Genomic DNA, 25,840 nt, shown 5'->3' on the forward strand with positions numbered 1-25,840 from the left:
TCTTAGTAACTGCCCAAACATCTATCCCAAATCCATCTTTCTGTCCTTGTTTCTCTAGTGACTGCCCAAACATCTATCCCAAATCCATCTTTCTGTCCTTGTTTCTCTAGTAACTGCCCAAACATCTATCCCAAATCCATCTTTCTGTCCTTGTTTCTCTAGTGACTGCCCAAACATCTATCCCAAATCCATCTTTCTGTCCTTGTTTCTCTAGTGACTGCCCAAACATCTATCCCAAATCCATCTTTCTGTCCTTGTTTCTCTAGTGACTGCCCAAACATCTATCCCAAATCCATCTTTCTGTCCTTGTTTCTCTAGTAACTGCCCAAACATCTATCCCAAATCCATCTTTCTGTCCTTGTTTCTCTAGTGACTGCCCAAACATCTATCCCAAATCCATCTTTCTGTCCTTGTTTCTCTAGTGAACTGCCCAAACATCTATCCCAAATCCATCTTTCTGTCCTTGTTTCTCTAGTGACTGCCCAAACATCTATCCCAAATCCATCTTTCTGTCCTTGTTTCTCTAGTGAACTGCCCAAACATCTATCCCAAATCCATCTTTCTGTCCTTGTTTCTCTAGTGACTGCCCAAACATCTATCCCAAATCCATCTTTCTGTCCTTGTTTCTCTAGTGACTGCCCAAACATCTATCCCAAATCCATCTTTCTGTCCTTGTTTCTCTAGTGAACTGCCCAAACATCTATCCCAAATCCATCTTTCTGTCCTTGTTTCTCTAGTGACTGCCCAAACATCTATCCCAAATCCATCTTTCTGTCCTTGTTTCTCTAGTGACTGCCCAAACATCTATCCCAAATCCATCTTTCTGTCCTTGTTTCTCTAGTGACTGCCCAAACATCTATCCCAAATCCATCTTTCTGTCCTTGTTTCTCTAGTGACTGCCCAAACATCTATCCCAAATCCATCTTTCTGTCCTTGTTTCTCTAGTGACTGCCCAAACATCTATCCCAAATCCATCTTTCTGTCCTTGTTTCTCTAGTGACTGCCCAAACATCTATCCCAAATCCATCTTTCTGTCCTTGTTTCTCTAGTAACTGCCCAAACATCTATCCCAAATCCATCTTTCTGTCCTTGTTTCTCTAGTAACTGCCCAAACATCTATCCCAAATCCATCTTTCTGTCCTTGTTTCTCTAGTGACTGCCCAAACATCTATCCCAAATCCATCTTTCTGTCCTTGTTTCTCTAGTGACTGCCCAAACATCTATCCCAAATCCATCTTTCTGTCCTTGTTTCTCTAGTAACTGCCCAAACATCTATCCCAAATCCATCTTTCTGTCCTTGTTTCTCTAGTGAACTGCCCAAACATCTATCCCAAATCCATCTTTCTGTCCTTGTTTCTCTAGTAACTGCCCAAACATCTATCCCAAATCCATCTTTCTGTCCTTGTTTCTCTAGTAACTGCCCAAACATCTATCCCAAATCCATCTTTCTGTCCTTGTTTCTCTAGTGACTGCCCAAACATCTATCCCAAATCCATCTTTCTGTCCTTGTTTCTCTAGTGACTGCCCAAACATCTATCCCAAATCCATCTTTCTGTCCTTGTTTCTCTAGTGACTGCCCAAACATCTATCCCAAATCCATCTTTCTGTCCTTGTTTCTCTAGTAACTGCCCAAACATCTATCCCAAATCCATCTTTCTGTCCTTGTTTCTCTAGTAACTGCCCAAACATCTATCCCAAATCCATCTTTCTGTCCTTGTTTCTCTAGTGACTGCCCAAACATCTATCCCAAATCCATCTTTCTGTCCTTGTTTCTCTAGTAACTGCCCAAACATCTATCCCAAATCCATCTTTCTGTCCTTGTTTCTCTAGTAACTGCCCAAACATCTATCCCAAATCCATCTTTCTGTCCTTGTTTCTCTAGTGACTGCCCAAACATCTATCCCAAATCCATCTTTCTGTCCTTGTTTCTCTAGTAACTGCCCAAACATCTATCCCAAATCCATCTTTCTGTCCTTGTTTCTCTAGTAACTGCCCAAACATCTATCCCAAATCCATCTTTCTGTCCTTGTTTCTCTAGTGACTGCCCAAACATCTATCCCAAATCCATCTTTCTGTCCTTGTTTCTCTAGTAACTGCCCAAACATCTATCCCAAATCCATCTTTCTGTCCTTGTTTCTCTAGTAACTGCCCAAACATCTATCCCAAATCCATCTTTCTGTCCTTGTTTCTCTAGTGACTGCCCAAACATCTATCCCAAATCCATCTTTCTGTCCTTGTTTCTCTAGTAACTGCCCAAACATCTATCCCAAATCCATCTTTCTGTCCTTGTTTCTCTAGTAACTGCCCAAACATCTATCCCAAATCCATCTTTCTGTCCTTGTTTCTCTAGTAACTGCCCAAACATCTATCCCAAATCCATCTTAATGACCCTGTGGGATTTTGGGACTCACATTTGAGGAACCCCAGGATCTCCTCCGCCGGTCTGAAGCCGCAGAGGCCCTCAAAGCGGGTGAGGGCGATGGCCATCTCCGGCTTGTGGTTGTTGTCTGGATAATGCTCCGGAAACTGAGCATGGAGACGAGCCGCTAACTCCTGACCAAAGCATGCAGACAGAAAAGGAAGAAGGTTACTAGAGAGGGGAAGTGAGGGAGGAGAGCAGGTCGACCAAAGTCTGTTCTGGACCAATGGCTTCAATGTCCAAACCAACTGAAAACATGTTAAACCATGTTGAATGCAGTCTTTCTAATAAACATATGTACATGTGTGTATAGCACTCTCTTTGTAACAATTTGATAAGATTGCTTTCAGCCATTTGCATTTGCATATGGCCATTTTAAGGAGAAAGCAACATAAAGGTGAGATACCAGCTTTGAACTGAAACAAACAGCCGCTTGTTTGTTTTTTTAAGTGGGAATGAACCTCTTATTTTAATCAACTATATGTGGATACCCCCCATATCCAGTAATCTTTACCATTATTGAATTCAGGGACAGATTTTTTCGGTTAAAATCAAAGAAGCAGAGCCAGAAATATAATCGTTTTTATTCCATGCAAGTATCGAAAAAATTGGCGCTTCTGTAAAAACTCAATGTCGAATTTGTCATGCTAGTAGATTTATTAGACTTTTCAACGCTCTCTCTCTTTCTCTCCACAAAATATGGAGTAATACTCATGGAGACCTGTAAACAGACGTATATGTGTAACATGTGTGCAGTTCCTCTTTAAGGTTTGGGTAACAATCACACACTATGTCCTAAGTAACAATGTCTTCAGGTGGTGGGAACTCACTGCAATTTCTGATTAGTAAAATGTATCCCAATTTATATTTAACCCTTACGTTGTGTTCGGGTCTCCCCTTGACCCGTTTCAAGTTAAAATGATATAATAACTACGCTCGATTTTTTTGTATCGGAACAAGGCTTCATGATATCCTCCACAGCAGCTATATAAACACTACAACACTGATTTGGACCATTTTAGCCAAGTCTGAAGAAAAAAAAAGTGTATCATTTGGTGTTCGGGTCTGGGGAGACCTATGGGGGAGACCCAGCTGAATTGTTGGGGGTTGACTCAACAATTCAAATTTGGCCCAATCAAGATTAATCTTTGACTTTAGACACCCCAACCCCTTCATCCACTGTAACAATAATTTGAAGTCTGTTATAGTCAGATAACGTAATGATCCACTGTCTTCACTATGTTGCAAATGTATTATCTTTTCAATCTACACACGGCATCTATTGCACGTCTGTCCGTCCTGGGAGAGGGATCCCTCCTCTGCTGCTCTCCCTGAGGTTTCTCCCATGTTCCCTTTAAACTGTGGGTTTTCTGCGGAAGTCTTTCCTTGTACGATGTGAGGGTCTAAGGACAGAGGGTGTCGTATTGTCATACTGATATTCTGTACACACTGTGAAGTCCACTGAGACAAGTGTAACATGTGTGATATTGGGCTATATCAATAAACATTGATTGATTGATTGACTATACGGAATATAATGAGTTAATTTAATCACATTTTTTACTTAAATATGTGGTGTGATGTGTTTTGGGGCCATAAAATACAATTACAACAGGATTGTACGGTTATGAATGCATAATAAGTTAGTTATGATGTAGTTTAAACAATATTGGATGATAGTCATTATTTTGTGGTGTTTTGGATTGAGATAAATCATGGGTCAAAATGTACCCGCGAACACCATGAACCGTACGGTAACAGCTTTCGACACAAGAGTTGAATAAAAATAACATTTTCTGATGCCCATCTATATTCTAAGGGAACTTATGATAGTGTATAGATGACTGGTTCATATTTTAAACAGCTGTAGTTAAATGTGAAAAACAGCAGAGTATAAATGAGTCATTTTACGCAGAATTCGAACACTGCATTGGTGTGTGTGTGTGTGTGTGTGTGTGTGTGTGTGTGTGTGTGTGTGTGTGTGTGTGTGTGTGTGTGTGTGTGTGTGTGTGTGTACTCACTCTGTTGGGGTGTGCCTGTATGGACAGGGCTGTGTTGACAGACAGGACCTTGAAGAGGAAGGGCAGCTGACCCTGGAAGGTGTCTTTGACCTTGGAGCCCAGGCAGGCGGGGAAGTGTGCGATCCACTCGCCCAGCGTGGTCTGAGCGATCCGGTTGTCTTTGATCTGGGCGTCTCCTTTTGGGTGGGCACCCATCCACAGCTGGGAGAGAGAGCAGAGGGATAGGTAAAGTCCAATATTGGACTTTCGAGGGAGTGGGTTGAGGCAGAAGTGGACTGAAGGTTACAGATGTAGGCTTATGACTGGGTGATCGGTCAAAATCCTGATCTACTGGGGAAAATACAAAACTGAGAGCTGAATCCAGATTAAAAGTTGAACAATTCCAGAAACATATGTTGAAAAATGTATGACATGCGTGTTGCTTCCCTCCTTTATCTTTGTTAACAAGCTTCTTAAGGTAGTCCCAGTTGTCCCCTTTGAGAAAGAGACCGAGTATCATGCATTTAATCAATGTATCTAATGTAATCCAAAGTGATTTATATCCAGTAAGGAGGGAAGATAATCCTAGCCATCTGACTGAGCGTAAATCACTTGAAAATGAAGGATACTGCCTCAAGGACACACACTTGTTGGTGGACAAACAATATGCCACCACAGTGAGGCTTTATCCTGTAACCAAAGTTAGGTATGTGAGAAAGTACATTCACAAGAAAACATATCCTAAATTACCCAGAAAACAGGATATTACGTTGATGTCTATTCCCATTAGAGGAAGACAAATCGATTCAATAAAAACACTGGAATGTAAATTAATAAATGTAAAGACACATAATTATCATGATCAATTCTAACCTAACATATTATGAAAATAGGTAAAACTATTATGTTGCAGATGTGCTGAACAATAGGTCACATACTGTAATGTAGGTTTTAAAACCATACCACCCTGTGACTATGAGCATTAATATCAATATAACCACATGGCATGTGACATTAATGTTGCTTGTGGTACGTTTAAATGTCACAGCCTGAACTAATGACCTTCATGACAAACCCTGCAGAGCTGCTGCAGCTAAATAAAGAAATACGTAAGAGAAGGCATGGAGGGAACAAGGCTCAACACACTTAGCAAGAAATACTGGTTTAAACACGGAAATACATTTCACACAGCTCTTGTGATTGGTCAAACTTGGAAAGAATGATTAGTGTAATGTGTAACAACATTCATACATCTTAAAGACACTATGAAGCTGACACTATTACCATCTCAACACAATAGCTGTGTCTTAAAATAGCTACACCATCTTTCAACTATGTTACGGTGCTTTAAATGCTTTAGTGCTTTATCAGTCGACCTAGAACTGCTGTTGAAATTGAAATAAAAACTATATTACTGAGGGATTTAGAATAACAGTCAACATCATTCTTTTACAAGCTTCAATGTGTAGTCAAAAACGATTTCATGCACTTTATACTTCCTGTTTTATTATCAGTTATTTGAAGCAGTACTACTCCTAGTAATACCCTTACCTCTGCATAGGGCTTGCCCTCCTCTACCATAGCGGCCGGGTCCCCCCCCAACACGAGTTTGGCCACCTCGCTGTCCAGCCCCAGCTTCCCCCACGCATAATTCTGCACGGCACAGGTCAGCGGAAACACTGGAGACGGAAAGACAACATTTATTGTGGGAATCCTTAAAACAAAACGTGAATAGAGAACTGAACCCGGAATATTCCAGGGGCCTCCGATCCCTTTACAACTGTGAAAACACACCTCTCTTTTGTTGCCCTTCCTACAGGTGTACTGAGCATCATTTGGTCTGCCTATTAGCAAATTCTTACCAAATAAGAGAAATAAGTGTGCAATATGTAGCTAGTTAAAAATATAATCATTACTGGCTGTCTTCTTAGATGACAATGTTAATACTCTAACAAGAATCTGTACTATATAATGTTACTTCTGTTATCTAGCTCCTACCACACTGCATTCTACATGTTAAACTTAAAAACATAAATACTGCTGCTGCTACTACTTTCCTACCCCAATATGTACTTTGCAAATTGTAATATTTTGTTTCTACAAATGCGTTCCTCGTGTTTGTAATTTTAAATTTATATATGAAAACAATCTGAAAGCACTTCTTCCTAAAAATACAGTATGAACTATGATAAACTGGATTAGTAGTAGTAGTAGTAGTAGTAGTAGTAGGGGAAACATTCACGATCATGTCCTGGTGAAAAAGCTCTGTGTGTGTGTGTGTGTGTGTGTGTGTGTGTGTGTGTGTGTGTGTGTGTGTGTGTGTGTGTGTGTGTGTGTGTGTGTGTGTGTGTGTGTGTGTGTGTGTGTGTGTGTGTGTGTGTGTGTGTGTGTGTGTGTGTGTGTGTGTGTGTGTGTGTGTGTGTGTGTGTGTGTGTGTGTGTGTGTGTGTGTGTGTGTGTGTGTGTGTGTGTGTGATTTCATAAATCAATGAAACAGTGGAACAGATTTCGCCGGGGTTCATTATTTGGCGGAACACCGGCCAGCTGACCATGCAACGTTCAATGACAGAAACACACACACATGTAAGCTGGTTTGCATTAGCGAGAAACTAAGTAGGTGTACCGTGCACACTGTAGACATTTTATACGTGGTCAAAATACCTACTGACATGTTATTTCACTATAGTGCTGTCTATGTGTAAACACTAGCCGCCTCTCTGTAAACAAACAAAACGCCGAATGGATATTATTAATGTGGATGATGCTGCTACAACAACAACAACGAGCTTTTTTTTTACTGTTCCTGCTCATTGTGTCAATAACCCGTAGCAGCTCTCACGTAATGTAAATAATGGGTTGCAGGTTAAGGTAGCTAAATGTTAGGGACAGAAGGTTATAAACAGATATTTAGCAGGAGCAGATCTCACTCACCTCTCACTTCCTCCATGGCTGCAACGTCGGCTGTCAGAGCGTCGGTGACGTCACGATACACGCAATACTTTTTTTCACTTCCACGTGATACTTCAAGGAAAAAACGCTAAAAAACGATAATTGGTATTTTATTAATTTGGGGAAAAATCTTTAAAGCTCTACAAAAGTTATATATTAATCATAAAAATAATAAAAACTGTATATTTGGTCGTTTTTATTATTACATTTGTGTAAATTCAACATTAACATATTATTAATATTACTACACGACTGTTTATATTGAACTAATATGCATGTTATATTTTATCAGTAAAATGTGCACATGTATAGCCTACAATTATTATTGTTCATGTAAATATATGTATTTTATTTTATCTTTTTTATTGCATGTTCTTACTTTTTATTCTTACTTCTTATCTTTATAAAAGCAATTTTGACCTGGATAAATAAAGTATTCAGCTTCTGATTGATTTATGATAAACCCTGCAACTTTTTATTTTTTATTTATTTATTTTTTTTATTTATCCTTTATTTATCCAGGAATGTCCCATTGAGATACAAGATTTAAATGTGTTTATCTTTTTCTGTCAACTTTGCCTTGTAATTTTTCTTGAATTGTTCTTGTAGGCTTAAAGTTAATTGTTTCACTTTTTAAAGTTGCTATTTTAATGAAACCAAGCTATAAATCCAAAAAAAAAAATTATAAAGACAATCATTTGTCCATTATTATATTTATATAACTTAATAGTGTCCTCTGGCTATGTATATTGTCTACTGGAATTTTTTTTATTAATGTGATTTGCTTATTTTGTTTTTTGTATTAATGTTAAAGAAGATATTTAAAAAATACAAGTAAAATAATACACGTCACTGTCCAAGTGGCGTAGTGCGCATGCGCTGTAGATTCATTCGAGGAAGTGGCAGGAGAGGCAACTCAAACGACGGAGAAGAGTTTGTTGTTTATTCTGCGTTTAGAGAGCACTAACCGGCCCGAATCCTTATCAAAATGTCGGAATTTGATAGCAACCCGTTCGCAGACCCTGCCGGCGACAATCCTTTCAATGTAAGTTGTGGTTTAAGTTTTTATTTAAGCTGTTAAGGCACAGTCGAGTCTGGCTGCTGACATATCGTTAGTTAAAAGGTAGCCAGCACGTCAGGAAACGATGTTGAAGGGGAGGGATCTAATTCTGCTCGCTTGAAGACCATTGGACAAATATAACATGATTGGCAGTGCTTAAACCAATCAGCGGGCGTTGTTTAAAAAAAAGAGGGCGGGGCATTCTGTTAGCTAGCTTACGTTACAGGAAGAAACTGTAGCCAACCTGGAATGTGTGTCAAACCCTTTTTTAACCACATTGAAATCCGCTAGTATTCATTTTAAAATAGATTGTTATCATTGAGTCGTGTTACTTAAATGTTGTACATGGTTTAAGATACTTTTAGAGTTCTGTAAATTACTCTTAAGACACTCAATTTCAAGCTAACTACTCTACCTCCATTGGTGCTGCTGGTTTGTTCTTTGAAAAGTATTTCTAAACTCTAGCACTTGTTGCTTCCATGTTAACAGTGGCTGACTTATTAGCTAACGTGTGCTGTTATTTAAATGATCCTTTGGTTCTATCCTCACATTTAAGATGAAGGCTGTATTCAAGACTTCCTAAAAGTGGAAAAAGATGCATTCTTACATTATAGGGAGGGATGAAACACTCTTTAATGGTCACACATGCAGAGCACACAGGTCTCTGCTTTTAACCCATCCTAGTACCAAGAGCAGGAGTCTAGTACTAGGAGCAGGCAGCTATTGTACAGCGCCCGGGGAGCAATGGGAGTGGGGGGGAAGGGGGTCGTCCGGTGCCTTGCTCAAGGGCACCATGGTACGAGGTGAACTGGGACCTCTCCAAATAGCAGTCCACACTCCATTTTTAGGTCTGTTCGGGGACTTGAACCGACGACCCTACGGCTCACAGTCCAAGCCCCTACTGACTGACCCACTGCCGGTCAACACATGCTCGCAAGTGTTTCATTATTGCCATCGCATAAAGTTTAGGGACTTAGAGAAAACACACTGAAGGAAGAATAGTCAGCAAAGAGCAAGACATCCTGACCTTTATTTTCAAATTCGTGTCAAACTTCAATAATGCTTATTCTGTGATGAGCGTTGCATCTTATGTGTGTCTGACCTTCCCTATCTGGTGAATTCCCACTAATTCCAACACATTTTTGCTATTTTTTATACGCTATACATCTATTATTATTTATGTATTCTTTAATTCATTATCATAGTGTTTTTTTAAATAAATATTTACACACCTACACAGACTGATGAACATGCTTGGTGTATGCCTGGAATCTCAACAGACTCCATATGTATTTAAGATAAGGATACATATGACCCATACAGTATATCTATATATATTTAGCTGCCATGAGCACCATCTATTCCTTATTATATAAGATAAGATGGACCTTTATTAATCCCGTGGGGAAATTCAGTATACAGCGACAGGGTAAGAATGAAAAACAGGACAGCACAGATTCACACAGATTAATACAATTAAAGATAGAAATACAATTCTATACACTTTAAGGTGGGGTAGGTAATTTGAGTAACCAGCTCGAGTGCGCTAGAATTTAAAAATACACAGCCGGAACAAATCAGACTCCTTCCCTATCACGGTGCTTTGATAGAAGTGTTAAAAGCATGACATCATGGTCACAAAGAGTTGTCATGTGAACGGGAGTAGGGCTGGGCAATATATCAACACGGTTTCATTATGATATGCAACTAGATATTGTCTTAGAGTTTGGATATAAGTGTTTTATTTTCCTGTTGTTAAAGGCTGCATGACATAACATTACGTTATTTTCTAAACTCGCCAGATTGCCTTTTATTTGCCTTAACCCACTTAGTTGTTATTTATATATCAAGGTGTGTTAAATGGTCATGGTAATGGTACACGGGATGATATGTCATCTTGTACGTATTGCCCAGCCCTACTGAAGAGACTATATTTTGACTATCTGTTTATTTCTGCTGCTTTAAGTATTGCCTTATTTACATGTATGGGGCTTTATGGGTATTGCCCTGATAAGCATGGACACAGAGTCTGCAACATTTATGTTTATGATTATATAACACATCTTTTACTGTATTGAAAATACCTCTTACAGTAGTGCAGAGTCAAAACAAATCAGGTGCACAATGGCCGTGACGTCAGTAGATTGCTGTTTGTTTACTGGGTGTGGAAGTGACTGAATAAATAACCTAATAGCAACTGGAATATAATGTGTAACATGTAGTGTTGCAGTGACTATCAAGGGCTTATATTCATGCAAGACGGCCGCTGGCTGTCGCATGAAAATAATAATAGGTTACACATTTTTGGGAAGAATGTTAGAAGGGCAACAGGAACATATAAAAAAATGTCCACCCTTTGTGACCTTGACGTGCAGTTTCCCCCTCAATAATCGGCACTGTCCTTTATATGAATATCAAAGTGTGGTTTTGAAATGGGAACAACACACGTGGGCAATCGCTGCTTATCACATCCCGGTAAAGAGACTTAATGTCATTATATCATGCCGATAAATGTGCTTTGACACAATTTTAGGTTAAGACTAGTAACATTTTTGGATCTGAACATTAAAGACCTTCCCATCAGCGTCAGTGGAAGTGTTTTGTGCTGTTTTACACACTTTGTTGCTTTCGTGTCTGGTTTTTGGCTTGTCCCATCTTAATCCTTATTTCAGAGGCTACCTTGTTGTCACATTAAAACTCAGTCTCTCAGTTGTGACTCAGCAGATATTTTCCTAATGTTAGTCAGACTGTGGTTAATGCTGGTATAAAACATTTAGCATAATGTGCCGCTTTGAATATCTCCATAGGCTATGATCGACAAAGATTTCACTTATCATACCGAACCTGCCGTGGCAAAATCACATTTTAGAAAGTCTCCCGTTACATAGGATGTGATAAGTTGTAGTTTAAAACTGTTAACTGCTTTTTGAGCCAGATTTCACTCCTAAATGCCCCTCAAAACAGGGCTTACTCAGGGTGTGAAACAGCATGTGTTTCCTGATGGGAATATTAACAGGTGTGTCCGGATCAGATAAGTAAGTGTGAGTAACGGCACATTTTGTAATCACATGTGCAGTGAGTGACGTGTTGGGTTGTCCTGTGAGGTTCGAGCCTCAAACAAATAAAGGAGACACTGGCACAGACAACAGTTGTTGGTGTTGTTAAACGGTTTCATTGTATATCGATTTAGTAGTTCCTAAAATACCCATTTCCACAACAGCATGCAGTAACAGATGATACCTGGGCCAGGGATCGATTAGTCTGCTGATTATGTTCTCCATTAATCCTTCATACATTTGATTAAATAAAAAGAAATGCAGGCTATTCTTGCTCAAAGCCAAATGTGATGTATTCCATCAAAACCCCCAACAAACTAAATATATCATATTTAATATATTATATAATGAAGAGCTGGAAAATCTTCATGACATTTTGAGATTTGACCTGTTTTGCGTCCGTTACGAACCACTCAAATTCAAAAATCACACATACTGTACCCCCAGTATGCAGATTATCCAAGTTTGTATGTTTTTGACGATTAACAAACTATAACAGAAGTCAAAAAGAATGTATTTGGTTGATCAGGTTGATTGACTCGTGTTGTGTTGTGTTTCAGGACCCGTCGGTCACACAGGTGACGAGCGTCACCGTAGAACCAGTGGATCAGTTCAACCCGTTCCCTGCTCATCCCACAGTAAGACTTTTTCTTTTTTGTATCTGTATCTTTTCTTACTCCCTTTTTACCACCCAATCTTTGCCTCTTTTTTCTCACCTTTCCTCCTTCATTTGATCATGACGGCTATCTCATTTATGTATAGATAGGTAGATGGATAGATGGATGGATGGATAGATAGATGGAGGGATAGATAGATAGATGGAGGGATAGATAGATGGAGGGATAGATAGATAGATAGATGGAGGGATAGATGGATGGATGGAGTGATAGATAGATGGAGGGATAGATAGATAGATGGAGGGATAGATAGATAGATGGAGGGATAGATAGATGGAGGGATAGATAGATAGATGGAGGGATAGATAGATAGATGGATGGATAGATAGATGGAGGGATGGATAGATAGATGGAGGGATAGATGGATGGATGGAGGGATAGATAGATGGAGGGATAGATGGATGGATGGATAGATAGATGGAGGGATAGATGGATGGATGGAGGGATGGATAGATAGATAGATGGAGGGATAGATGGATGGATGGATGGATGGATGGAGGGATGGATAGATAGATGGATAGATGGATAGATGGAGGGATGGAGAGATAGATGGATGGAGGGATAGATAGATGGATAGATCCGCATGGATGGCTAGCGGGCTGGCTGGCTCGCTCGCTGGCTGGCTCGCTGGCTGGCGGGCTGGCTGCTCGCTCGCTCGCTCGCTGGCTGGCTGGCTCGCTGGCTGGCGGGCTGGCTCGCTCGCTGGCTGGCTCGCTCGCTTGCTGGCGGGCTCGCTGGCTGGCGGGCTGGCTCGCTCGCTGGCTGGCTGGACTGGCTCGCTCGCTGGCGGGCTGGCGCGCTCGCTGGCTGGCTGGATAGATGGATGGATGGATGGATAGAGGGATGGATGGATAGATGCGTTGCAGCAGCACATATACTGTACACAGTCCAAAAATATTTCTGAAATAAAATAGCATTTAAAAAGTTACAAAAAATATATATACATGTGGAAATACACATTTCCAGTAACAAATATAATGCAGGATATTATTGTGCAAGAAATAGATTATTCAATATTATATTGAATATAAATGTAAAATGTACGGTGAGAGTTTAAGTCCAGTTATCAAGAGAAGCTATGTTTTGTTTCTCATTCCCTTGTCCTCCATTTTCCAGTTTGTATCTGTATGTTCCTGTTGTTGTTGTATCTTCCTAATAATGGTTGTCATTTGTTTGCTTTTTTATTGTTTTCCAGGACAACCTAGCTACTCATACCACCACTCCCTACCAGCCCGCTGTGCTGCAGCCGTCCTCAGTGCCCAGTCCGCAGGTCAGTCTCCTGCAAGCCCTACCCCGGGTTCTTACGGTCATTACAAACCTGGAAAAGTCATTGAAATGTAACTAAAGTTGCATCAAATATAATTTATAGTTTATCTAATCACTGAAATAGTAATACTATAATGATAATATATACTGTATCGTATAGCAATGAAACGTAAAATGGCATTTAACTGTCGAGGTGTTTTGCTGGTGAGAGATTTGAGTTGCTTCAGCGCGTGGAAGCTAGTAAGCCTACTGTTTGATTTGTTTTAGATAGGTACATGTTTCATATGCAGACCTTATTTTCCTGTTCCATGTTAAAATAAACCATTTTCAGTACCGCTGAGAAAGAGTAATGTTTTCGGTCATGGAAAATTAGGTAAAGGTCATGGAGAAGTCATTGGAAATCATTGGTGAAAAAGTGTATGAACCCTGCCTACCTTTTTCAAGATTCAAGGCTTTTATTGTCTTGTGTGCATACATAGCTGTATTATGTATGTATTATCTTTTCAATGTACACACGGCATCGATTGCACGTCTGTCCGTCCTGGGAGAGGGATCCCTCCTCTGCTGCTCTCCCTGAGGTTTCTCCCATGTTCCCTTTAAACTGTGGGTTTTCTTCGGAAGTGTTTCCTTGTACGATGTGAGGGTCTAAGGACAGAGGGTCTAAGGACAGAGGGTGTCGTATTGTCATACTGATATTCTGTACACACTGTGAAGACCACTGAGACAAATGTAACATTTGTGATATTGGGCTATATAAATAAGATTGATTGATAGCTACAGTGTAGTTATGACAATGGACATCTCAGGTCCCAGGCTCCTCCAACAGTACAACAACAATAAAAAGATAATAGTGCAAGTAAATACAATAAAATATAATATAATAGAAATAGTGCAGAATAATCTATGTACAAGTAATTGGAATATTGATACATATAAGTTGCAAACAGATGAATGTTTGCAACTTAAAAGTTCACCTTTACTTTCAGGTTTACCTGCTGCAGTAAAGAAATACTACTCTGACGTTGTTTAAAGCACAGTACTTCCCTAGGTCCTGTTTCCATTGTGTGTCTCATATGTAATGCAGCTCTGTTATTGATCACACTGTTGGTTCAGCTGTTTCTTCAAAATAAAGGCAGGACAAAACAATAGGGAACTTGTTACACTAAAGTAGAGAATATTTTCATTTACACAATCTTATAACGAGCGAGGTTCAACTGATACTCTTACAAATATTCATGAGACTATAGATCACCTGTGACCTTCCTTATCCTGCTCAGTCAAACATCAGATACAACGGGTCATAAATATTTATTATAGTATCTTTGAATTTTACAAATGGATACAATATGCCTTTGTGAAACATTTGTTTCGCTAAGAATGGCTACAGCTTCTGAGGATAGTGCACAATGCTTCAGCTCTTTCTTGGACGTTGTATTTAAGATATAATGATATATGTAATGAGTCGTTTTGCATTGTTTCCTAGCAATGTGTGCAATAATAATAATAATATATTTGATTTATAAGCGCACTTTTTATTTGCGTAAACAAAACTCAAAGTGCTACAAAATTAAAAAGTGTGAAACAAAACAACAAAAACAATAAAAACAATTAAAACAACATAATAAAAGCTGTGACATTCATGCCGGCATGGCATGATGTGGGGGATTTAAAAATCTAGTTAAAGGCTGTTCAATGTCCTCTTACTATTTCTATGTAATGTGTCAAAGTCAAAGTCAACTTTATTGTCAATCTTTCAGTTTGTGTGTACAGAAAGAGAGATCAAAATACTGTTTCCCACAATCCCCAATACAAAAATACAAATATGTATATCTTATATATATATATACACAATCAACAGACACATTTATACGCACAGCAATGTCAGCAAGATAAATTCCTTTACAATCCCGTTTTTTCGTCGAGCAATGTGTTTCTGACTCTCCTCCTCCTCCTCCTCCTCCTCCTTCCTCCTCCTTCTTCCTCCTCCTTCCTCCTCCTCAGGCGACGGCTGCTGCAGCTCAGGCCAATCTGCTGAGGCAGCAGGAGGAGCTGGAGAGGAAAGCTGCGGAGCTGGACCGCAGAGAGCAGGAGCTGCAGAGCCGGGGCCCCACAGGTCAGTGCAGACAGACACTCTGCGGTACGACCAGCTGCAGCACCACTCGCTGTGCTGCGTCTGCATTCTGTATCAGGGAGAGGAGTTGAAAACATGTGTGCATGCTGTACACTACGGTATGAAAAATGCTCTGAAATGCACATAACAAGAATTCGTGGCAGAAAATGCAGCAGAAGGAGATTGCATTATCTTGTCCCAAGGAAAGGTATTTCAGTCAATCTGCATTCTCGGGTAAAGCTGCAGTTTTTTAGTTTCCCTTTCCTGTCGTGTGTTATATAGGTTTTAGTGCACGTCAATGGTCTGCAAAGGCGAAAATCCCAAAGTTCCCTCCAGAGGGAGTTTCTCTCCCACACACTCTGAAACGCCTCCACTTTGTAACATGGTGTCATCACTATGTTACACTCACGCTTCTATTGGCTAGCGCTCCGACACACTGTACGTGCTAAGGGGCGGGACATCTCTAAGCGGTTGACCAATCACAACAGAGCCGGCCAGCTAACCAATCAGAGCAGACTGGGCTCTGGTTTCAGCACAGGCAGTATGAGAACAGTAAAGAGCTTTGTGAACATTAGAGCATGGAGACATGTCCCAGTAGAGACACTACATACTGATATGAACCTGAAAATGCGCAAAATAGGTCCCCTTTAAAACCTGCTCACTCTGACAACAATTATTTTTTGTGATCAAATGTGTATTGATGTTAATACACAACATGTACAACTACAAGCACAACAGTTTTTTTTTTTTTAATGAAAAAACTGAAGGTACACAAGAGAAACGAAATGAGATAAAAGTAATTACTTACAAAATATACAAAATGCAGAATACAGAAAACACATAAGCTAAAAATAATAACAAGACAACGAAAATAAAATAAAACAAACCCTACCCTCCCTCCCAGACATATACACACACACACACACACACACACACACACACACACACACACACACACACACACACACACACACACACACACACACACACACATATAGGGTGTTGGGTGCACTCCATCAGCGCTATCAGACAGGAGTGTATACCATCACTGACACACACACACACACACACACACACACACACACACACACACACACACACACACACACACACACACACACACACACACACAGGGAAGCGCAAAGGTCGCAATTGAAAAGGCTGTGGTTTGTGGAAAGGGAGGAATCATTCTAAAAGATCTTTGAAGGAATCGACTGCAGAGCGCCAATTGTTTACATTAGTGTCATGGGTCCTATTTATTCGGGCAGTTGACAACTCTAGATAGACAACATCCAGAGATGCAAGGACCCAGTGTCTGAAGGTGAGGGAATTAGGAAGCTTCCATCGAAACTGCACCCATCTTTTTTGCAGCTGTTAGGCCAGCTAGTAAGATGCGCATCTTAAGCTTGGTGATATTGAGCTTTGACAGATTCTCTCTGACCATTTTGAATATACTTCCTCTTAGGCATGAGTTAACTTTGCTTCACTGGATGGAGGAGATATTTTGCACATTCCCTCATCAGCAGATCCGTATATTATATATATTATTCCAGAGCCACAGCTGTGAATATATACACAAAGTTGCTGTTCTTAAACTCTTGAATAAACCTCATTAGATATCTCATCTGACTGTGGCTGCTTTATAGTTCATTATATCAAACCTGCGGCCTGCGAAGTCGTCCTGCTTTTGGAAGCCAGCTCTTCCTCTCTCAGAAAATATGTGGTCTCTTGTCTCGACAGGTAAACAGAACAACTGGCCTCCACTTCCTAAGAGCTTCCCCATCAAGGCATGTTTCTATCAGGACTTCTCAGAGGAAATCCCCCCCGAGTACCAGAGAGTCTGCAAGATGATGTACTACCTCTGGATGTGTGAGTGCATTCAAGGATTTCTTGATTTGATTTGATTTATTTCGTGTAAAACAATAATACAAAAAAATCTGAATCAGAAACAGTTTTATTACCAGGTCGGTTTACACGTATGAGGAATTTGACTTGGTGTCGTGGTTCATACATAAAAGTAAAACAAACATTTAAAACACAGGTAGAGAACTAGAAAAATATTAATAATAATAAAAAATATAGTAAAATATAACAGTAATGATGCTGTACAAACGTAATCAGTATCAAATTGATAAACAAAAATATTATTGACTTACAAATGATATATAAACAAATGATCTACTTAGTTACACGTCCGAAAAGGGGTGGGAAGAAGTTTACACTCATTTAATCCCAACAACTACATTATTAACATATATATCTTTCTTCTTTTAACTAAATGTACATGTGTCTACATGCAATATACATTTACAATTATAAATAGAGTATATCATTATTACTACAATATATCTATTTATATATTGTTCTTTCACGTTGTATGTCATATTTTACAAGACAAATATAAAAGACTATCTTTTTACATCCACCATCCAAAATATATTTGGTATTAAAAAAAAAAAAAAAAAAAAAAAAAGCAACAAGTAAATAAACAAACAATGATAGGTGTATGCTGTTTTTGTGTTTCTCTTATTTTCCTATGATACTGTTATGATTGGCTGTGAATAACAAAAAACACATCCTGTACCAGTTCTGAGGATTTAGCAGCCAGGTATATACTGCACAGTTATTAACGGCATATATATATATATATTGCACATATAGCACATACTTGGTTGGTATTTAACAGCAAGGGCTGCTATAGTCTGCAGTGTTTTCCCTAGGTTATTGTTATTGATTGATGCATCTGTTTCTTAGGGTCAAAAACACTAAACTCACAACTTAAAATGAAAGCGTTTAGTTTATTTAATAAAAGAGCACATGTTCAATGTGAAAAGTGACAGTAGATATAGATTATTTGCAATTTGGTGCTATATATAAATTAAAAAAATTCAGGGCGGGCGCGGGGCTCCGTTGGCGGGGCTCCGTTGGCGGGACAATGGTAGGGGAAACCCTGGTCTGTGTTGTGGTGTGTGTGGGGGTCTACGAGTGGCCGTGCTGGTTATATAGTCTGACTCTGAATACCGTGAACTAGGGCTGCTCAATTAATCATATTTTTTTGTTGGTTTTTCAGTTAAATTATACTTTAAAGTTCAGGGTAATCAACTGTTAAAAACATATTGTTCACATTTTTTTCTCCATTAATTGGATGTTTTCAAAGTCAATGAATAATCGCAATTACAATTATTGACCCAACCAATCGAGATTATGATTTGTGCCATAATCGAGCAGCCCTACCATGAACGGAACAATTCAAAATGAAATGTGTGCAGTAGTTATTGATCTTTAACTATCTTTGTGTCTCTCTGCTGCTTCCTCAGTCAACTGCGTGACTCTGTTCCTCAACCTGCTGGCGTGTTTGGCGTATTTCACCACGAAGGCCTCGTACGGAGTGGACTTCGGCCTCTCCATCCTCTGGCTCATCCTCTTCTCTCCCTGCTCCTTCTTCTGCTGGTACCGGCCCGTCTACAAGGCCTTCAAGTGAGCCTCCCCTCCTCAAACATCTCTGTGTTAGAAACATATCACTCTTCCCCGGCTTGAGATTCAATAATCAGGATCCATGTATTTGTGATCCTCTCAAGAATGGAAGTAGTCATCACATACAGAGCATCAACTAGTTCCTGGACAGTGTCCTTCACATGCTGATACACAAGAGAGGGAGTTACAGTCACAAGATGGAGGAATAGAAAGCAGTGTAAAGGCAACCGAACAACACATATTTGCCAGTGAGGGATATGGTGTGAAGCTTTTCCAGCCAATCAGGTCTTCTCTTTGAGTGCATTTAAGATGTTTATTTGGATTGCAGGATGATGACAGCAAAACAAGAGCCGGGTGTTTAACTGATAACTAAACAACTAACTGTGATAAAGAAATAAACCGAAATTGTACCTCGGCAGGTACAATCAGTTCATGTTCATTATTTCTTTTTAAATACATAAGCGTTGGTTTGCATATTTTTGATGCACTGTTCAATTAGGAGGTGTTAATGACTTTAAGGAAATGAAAGCAATATATTATTTTTAACCATTTTACAATATAACTGACAGGTGAAAAGTGCTCAGCAGTGTGTGACACTGAGCACAAACCAACGTATTGAATAGTAGGGCTGCACGATATTGGAAAAAACTGATCTTAAGTTATCAGAGCAACGAGCTGAGCTAGCTCGGTTAGCAGCGCCGAACTGCCCTGGAGAAACGCATGAAACGACTTTATTCTGTGTTTTTACCTTTAATCACCGGGTCCGTTTGCTTTGGATTGTGATTGGTGGTTTGCTGTCACTCACTCAAGAACCCCTGACATGAGAGCCGCGCAAGTTTTCCTTTTGTAGCAAGCAGCAAAATAATTGTAACATGATGTGTTTGAGTTCATTTGCCTACTTAAAATCGCACGTCCTGCGATGTGAATATGCGCACACACACACACACACACACACACACACACAGACAGACAGACAGACAGACAGACAGACAGACAGACAGACAGACAGACAGACAGACAGACAGACAGACACAGCCTTATTGAATAGATAACAATCATAACACAGTCATCTTATATTTTGTCACAGTATGAGGAAACATCCTGGGTTGTCCCAATATGTGAAATAACTTTTAGTCTTCTTAGACTCAGTCTCATCCTTTAACCAAACGCCTCATAATGGTATACTAGTTGTTATAAGACTCGGTCAGAGACGCTCAACACAAGCTTTTTTTCCTGATGTGTAATATTTAAAGTAACCTGCTTTTTTTTCTTGTTTCAGGACTGACAGCTCCTTCAGCTTCTTCTTCTTCTTCTTTGTGTTTTTATGCCAAGTGGTGGTCTTCATCATCCAGACTGTAGGCATCCCCTATTGGGGCAACAGGTCAGTCTCATGCTGTTGGTACATGTTTAATATCCAAGGGTTCATGTGCTCAGGTATATGGGGCTGACATCTCTGAGAGATTTAAGAACAAATCAGATGGCAAACCATTGAAAGTAAAAAAGAACAATATGTCTAATTCCAAATCCCGTTGATTTCCAAATCCCGTTGATTTCCAAATCCCGTTATATTTTGCCAGGAAACGTGAATACATGGGTTCAGGAAAAAAACGATTGTAACTAAAAGCAAAACAAACTTTGAACCTACAGATGACTGAGAGATTTAAAGGAACCTCTCATGTCCTTTGGTTCCTTGCCTTTAGGTCCAGAAGTACTTCCAATCAGCCGTCCTATGAGCTTCTGTCCTCGTTCAGCTTTTCTCATTTCCTGCGTTCTTTCGTCTCTTCTGACAGAGACTTTTCCTCCTTCAGCCTGTAGCCTGCTTCCTCTCTAGTACCTCATTCACACCAACGCAACTCCGGTTCAAGCTCCGTGCTAGAGGTTTTCAGGTTCAGAACCGGTTCTTCGGTTTAGCTCCGGCTCTTTCCACACCGCCCAGAGTCCGACTGGTGCTGCGTCATCGTTTGCGTCATGACGTAACCGTTTGCGTGCCTGCTTCATAAAGCCAAACCGCGCGGAAACCCCTCACAGCTCACACCGACAACAACAACAACAATGGCCGATTGTGCTCCAGCTTCCTCTGTACCTCTTCGGAAGACCAGATTCCCAGCAGGTAGCTGGTCTCTTCAGTGGACCACTGCTGCTTGTTAAGTTTCTCCATCGTTGTGTACAAACTGGATAAAACGCCGGCTTGTTGTTGTTGTTCAGGAGTTGATCTGTCTCTGCCCCCCCTCGACGTAAGCGTGACGTATGCGGTGCTTTGTCTTCATAAACTTGTATTTTGCTTTTGGAGAATACAAGTTAAGTTGTAAATGGATCTGTACCGGTTTTACTTTATACGTGATTGTAATTTTTTCTAATACTTTCATTAGCTCGGTTATTTTCCTTTTTAAAAAGCACATTCATATTTGTATTTTGTGCATCGACTGTGACATGTCTCCATGCTTTAAAGGTCACCTATTTTGCAAAATCCACTTGTTCATGTCTCTTCTCCATCAACATGTGTCCCCTCTTCTCCATGTCTCCTCTACATCAACATGTGTCCCCTCTTCTTCATGTCTCTTCTACATCAACATGTGTCCCCTCTTCTTCATGTCTCTTCTACATCAACCTGTGTCCCCTCTTCTTCATGTCTCTTCTACATCAACATGTGTCCCCTCTTCTTCATGTCTCTTCTACATCAACATGTGTCCCCTCTTCTCCATGTCTCCTCTACATCAACATGTGTCCCCTCTTCTTCATGTCTCTTCTCCATCAACATGTGTCCCCTCTTCTTCATGTCTCTTCTACATCAACATGTGTCCCCTCTTCTCCATGTCTCCTCTACATCAACATGTGTCCCCTCTTCTTCATGTCTCTTCTACATCAACATGTGTCCCCTCTTCTTCATGTCTCTTCTACATCAACATGTGTCCCCTCTTCTTCATGTCTCTTCTACATCAACATGTGTCCCCTCTTCTGCATGTCTCTTCTACATCAACATGTGTTCCCTCTTCTTCATGTCTCTTCTACATCAACATGTGTCCCCTCTTCTCCATGTCTCTTCTACATCAACATGTGTCCCCTCTTCTGCATGTCTCTTCTACATCAACATGTGTCCCCTCTTCTTCATGTCTCTTCTACATCAACATGTGTCCCCTCTGTGGAAAGAGACTCTGAAAGTTTCAGGAACAAAGATTTTCTCTCTTTTTGATCAATTTCTATAAAAACCTGTCTGATCAGATTTTGGCCACTTTATGATGTCATAACGATGTGTTGTCTTGTGTAGCCAATCAGCAACCAAGGTAACCCCCCCCCCCCCTTATCCCCTGAATCTCCTCCTAGAGCACCATTGAGTTCTTTGTAACCAAATGTCTCTCAGAGGGGCGTGGGGAGGGGCTCCTTATTTTCATCTAAAGTAACAGACAGAGAATCAGCACTTTGGAAACAGGGCTGAAACAGAGGGGATTATGGGTAATGCTGCACTGATCTGTTTGGGGTTTGGAGCCAAACACTTCAGAGACATGTTTTGTATTGATCTGAGAGCTATAATATATGGATGAAAAGCAGTACAATAGGGGACCTTTAAGTTGTTAATGAGATCATCTTTATTGTACGTGTGTCCTGCAGTGGTTGGGTCACTGCCTTCGGTATCATCGGCACCGACAAGGCGGTGGGAGCCATCATGATCATCGTGGCGTTCCTCTTCACCATCTGTGCCGTGCTCTCCATCTTCCTGCTCAAGATGGTGAGACTTCAGCACTTTGTATACCATTCACTAAATGCGTGTTATCAGCTATGCCATTTGACTGATCTCCTCTTTAACTTGGGTGAAGTGGATTTAGTTTTTTAAATGTTGGTTTGCTGGGTGGCTGGAAGGGGTCTACGGTAGTCCACTGAGGAGATACAACCAAAAGTTTGGGAAAAAATACAATTTATTTGAACGTTTTTGATCCTGAAATCTGGAAAATACAACGTTTTTTAACTAAAAACAAGTATTTTGAAAAGTGTTTTCAAGTCTATTTTTAGAAGTCACTACTGTACATTGCAATTTAACAATATAATACAGAAAAGTTTGTAATTGTGGAAAGATATTTTGATATTTATAAATATTTATAAATATCATAAGTAAAGTCAAACGTGCCAGCAGAGTAACTGACGCTCCGATAGCAACAGGCAAGGCAATACGCCTCGATCTGTGTGTCAGAGAAAGATGCATCGGGTCCTTGAATATCATGGAATTAGACCTCGAAAGTCTTTGAAAGTCCTAAAATGTTGTATTTAGGCAGCAGCGAAACACTGGTAATACGAATTAACATATTGTGTAGGTTTTAAGCAGCACTGCCAGACCGTCCTGTCCTAACCTTTAACTCCCACACTCTCATTTATTTCCATTTTCTAAATACCATAGATAAGCAAATACACAATATGATAACCGTGCATTTTCCTACCATGGTATTCTGTGAAACTGGAATCCCGCTGCAACCATAACCCTAAACTGTGCAATATATACCTGGATGCTATATCCCAGAACTGTTACAGGATGTGTATTTTCTAAATTGTCTATTTTTTCTTTTTAATTTTGTATATTTAATATTTATCAATGCTTCGTGGGTAATATTAAGCTGTGTTTGGCTCTTGCTGTAACAAATGCAAATTTCCCCTCTGTGGGACGAATAAATCAAATCAAATCAAAATGTATTATAGCCCCAAATCACAAGAAATGCCTCAAAGGGCCGTGCAAAGCAAACAAGGACAAAAACAAAATACAAACGTTATAGCGTAAAAATTATAAAAACATTATACAACATTATACCTCAACATAAGTATTGCCATGTGATAAAAGCATGTGACTGAAGTGATGGAAATGTTGAATGGAAACTAGGTGATGGAAATTATTCTACAACGAAGACAGATGCGAAGAGATGGGTTCCAGTTTGCTTTTAAAGGAGTCAACGGAAATCGCTTCGGATCTGAAATGGAACACGATTCCAAAGGAAGGAAGAGGCTCTGCCACCTACAGATGATTTGTGAACTCTGGGGATGGAAAGGAGACTGGTGAATAAAGTTATTCTGATTCTGATTCGTGGCGATTTCTTTCTCTCCTCAGGTCCACAGCATGTACCGCCGGACCGGGGCCAGCTTCACGAAGGCGCAGCATGAGTTCTCGCAGGGCGTCCTCACCAACAAGACCTTCCAGACGGCGGCTGCCGGAGCAGCCAGCACCGCGGCACAGGGAGCCTTCCAGGGGAACAGAGGCTGAGCTGAGCTGCATGCCCCAGGTCAAGGTCTCTATGTTATCAAGTCCAGATCATTCACTAAATCAATGCAGAATGTATCAGGAAGCTGAGGTTCACTGAGAACTTCCTGGAAGTTATTGTCAGCGACAGATTTTAATCTCACTTTATAACGTACAGACCTTGAGCTAGGTGAGGCTACATGATTAGCCTCCCACCTTTCACTCCCACTATCAATGCACATGTAACTCCCCATGTCTCACATCCAGCATGTCTCCTGCAGAGTGACTGCGTCGTCTCTGTATGTAAAAAGCAGTCGAGGGGGGAAGCAACACACCAAGTGCATTCTGGGGTGGAAAGCATGAATGAAGTTGACTGATAGCTATTTAGTTTGTCCTGGCTTTGTATATTTTGTGTGCACTTTTTTGGCAATGCTCTTCAGTGTAATGTGTGTGTGTGTGTGTGTGTGTGTGTGTGTGTGTGTGTGTGTGTGTGTGTGTGTGTGTGTGTGTGTGTGTGTGTGTGTGTGTGTGTGTGTGTGTGTGTGTGTGTGTGTGTGTGTGTGTGTGTGTGTGTGTGTGTGTGTGTGTGTGTGTGTGTGTGTGTGTGTGTGTGTGTGTGTGTGGTGTGTGTGTGTGTGTGTGTGTGTGTGTGTGTGTGTGTGTGTGTGTGTGTGTGTGTGTGTGTGTGTGTGTGTGTGTGTGCTGGCATGCTGATCACATGTCTTCTTGTGGGCGCAGTACGCTTCTCTCGTCTCTCCACACTAGTGGACCCTGATCCTGTAATATAAATAATGAAGTGCGTTTTTCTGTCTTAAAGGACTTCTCTTTGCTGTTGAAACTATTTTTGGCGAACCATCTCTTAAGTGTGCGGCAAAGTTAATAAGGAACAACAATTACAGATCAATCATGCACTTAATTGTAATCTGACGCGATTCGATTTGGGGGAAATGACTGTAAATATTCATTCAAATCTGCGGTTTATTAAACAATCCCCATCAATTGAGATTATAGTACAATGTCTTAAAACATGTGCCTTTTAACTTTTCTCTGGAACCAAACTCGGAACATTTAATGAAATGTTGGTATTTGATATCACATAAAAACTATTTCTACACAAACGTCACATCCATAGAGTACTCTGCTTTTTTTCCTGCTTGTAAACAGCTAATTTAATTTCTTTTATAATTAATAATATGGAGAAAATATAAATTGATTTCACTCTGCATCAGATTTCTGTTTCCTATAATATACATGTTTATGAAGCGGCTTCAAATTCTTCTTTGCTTCAAGACCGTTTTTCCAAAGAAACCAAAGCATTACTGACTTTTTAAAAAAGGAAAATGTTGCTGATGAAAGGAGTCAAAGTAGATACTGTAATGGGCTGAGCCTATTCATTTGCTTTCAATGCGAAGACACAGAGCTGCTGTTATCATGTAGATTAACAGTGTGGAAAATATGAATTATAAGAAAACATCTCAAACACTGTATTGAGGTTTGTAGTGAATCTGATTTTTATTCTCGAACAGTAATGAGATAAACGTACCCTTCTTCAAAGAGAACCAGCCTATAATCATCACCAGTATGCCGGTATTATCATTTTAATACAGTCTTTGCT

The 25,840-nt window shown here is 40.1% G+C and overlaps 2 protein-coding genes across 2 annotated transcripts in view; one reads left to right on the forward strand and one right to left on the reverse strand.

The window, feature by feature from the left end:
• mpi (mannose phosphate isomerase) overlaps positions 1-7,421 on the reverse strand; it is a 17,827-nt gene extending 10,406 nt beyond the window's left edge. Inside the window, exons 1-4 of the mRNA XM_034085181.1 lie at positions 7,350-7,421; positions 5,971-6,098; positions 4,441-4,641; positions 2,412-2,553 (exon numbers count right to left, since the gene is read on the reverse strand). Of these exons, the coding sequence (XP_033941072.1) occupies positions 2,412-2,553; positions 4,441-4,641; positions 5,971-6,098; positions 7,350-7,365 (487 nt within the window). The 5' untranslated portion in view covers positions 7,366-7,421. The remainder of the gene's footprint in view (positions 1-2,411; positions 2,554-4,440; positions 4,642-5,970; positions 6,099-7,349) is intronic.
• Positions 7,422-8,242: 821 nt separating this feature from the next.
• On the forward strand, positions 8,243-24,739 carry scamp2 (secretory carrier membrane protein 2). The gene is made up of 9 exons (XM_034085992.2): positions 8,243-8,412; positions 12,044-12,121; positions 13,356-13,430; positions 15,428-15,539; positions 17,277-17,405; positions 18,854-19,013; positions 20,290-20,391; positions 22,617-22,734; positions 24,097-24,739. Exons 1-9 carry the CDS (start codon positions 8,356-8,358, stop codon positions 24,247-24,249), a joined length of 984 nt encoding a protein of 327 aa, XP_033941883.1. The 5' UTR covers positions 8,243-8,355; the 3' UTR covers positions 24,250-24,739.
• Positions 24,740-25,840: the final 1,101 nt, after the last annotated feature.

This window comes from Pseudochaenichthys georgianus, chromosome 6 (assembly GCF_902827115.2).
Source record: "Pseudochaenichthys georgianus chromosome 6, fPseGeo1.2, whole genome shotgun sequence".
In the NCBI taxonomy this organism is placed as follows: Eukaryota; Metazoa; Chordata; class Actinopteri; order Perciformes; family Channichthyidae; genus Pseudochaenichthys; species Pseudochaenichthys georgianus.

Excerpts from the sequence above, each read along its gene's own strand:
- scamp2 (XM_034085992.2), top strand. The coding sequence starts at position 8,356 with ATGTCGGAATTTGATAGCAACCCGTTCGCAGACCCTGCCGGCGACAAT. Across the intron at positions 8,413-12,043 it reads CCGGCGACAATCCTTTCAAT|GACCCGTCGGTCACACAGGT; the intron begins GTAAGTTGTGGT and ends GTTGTGTTTCAG. Across the intron at positions 17,406-18,853 it reads GATGTACTACCTCTGGATGT|TCAACTGCGTGACTCTGTTC; the intron begins GTGAGTGCATTC and ends CTGCTTCCTCAG.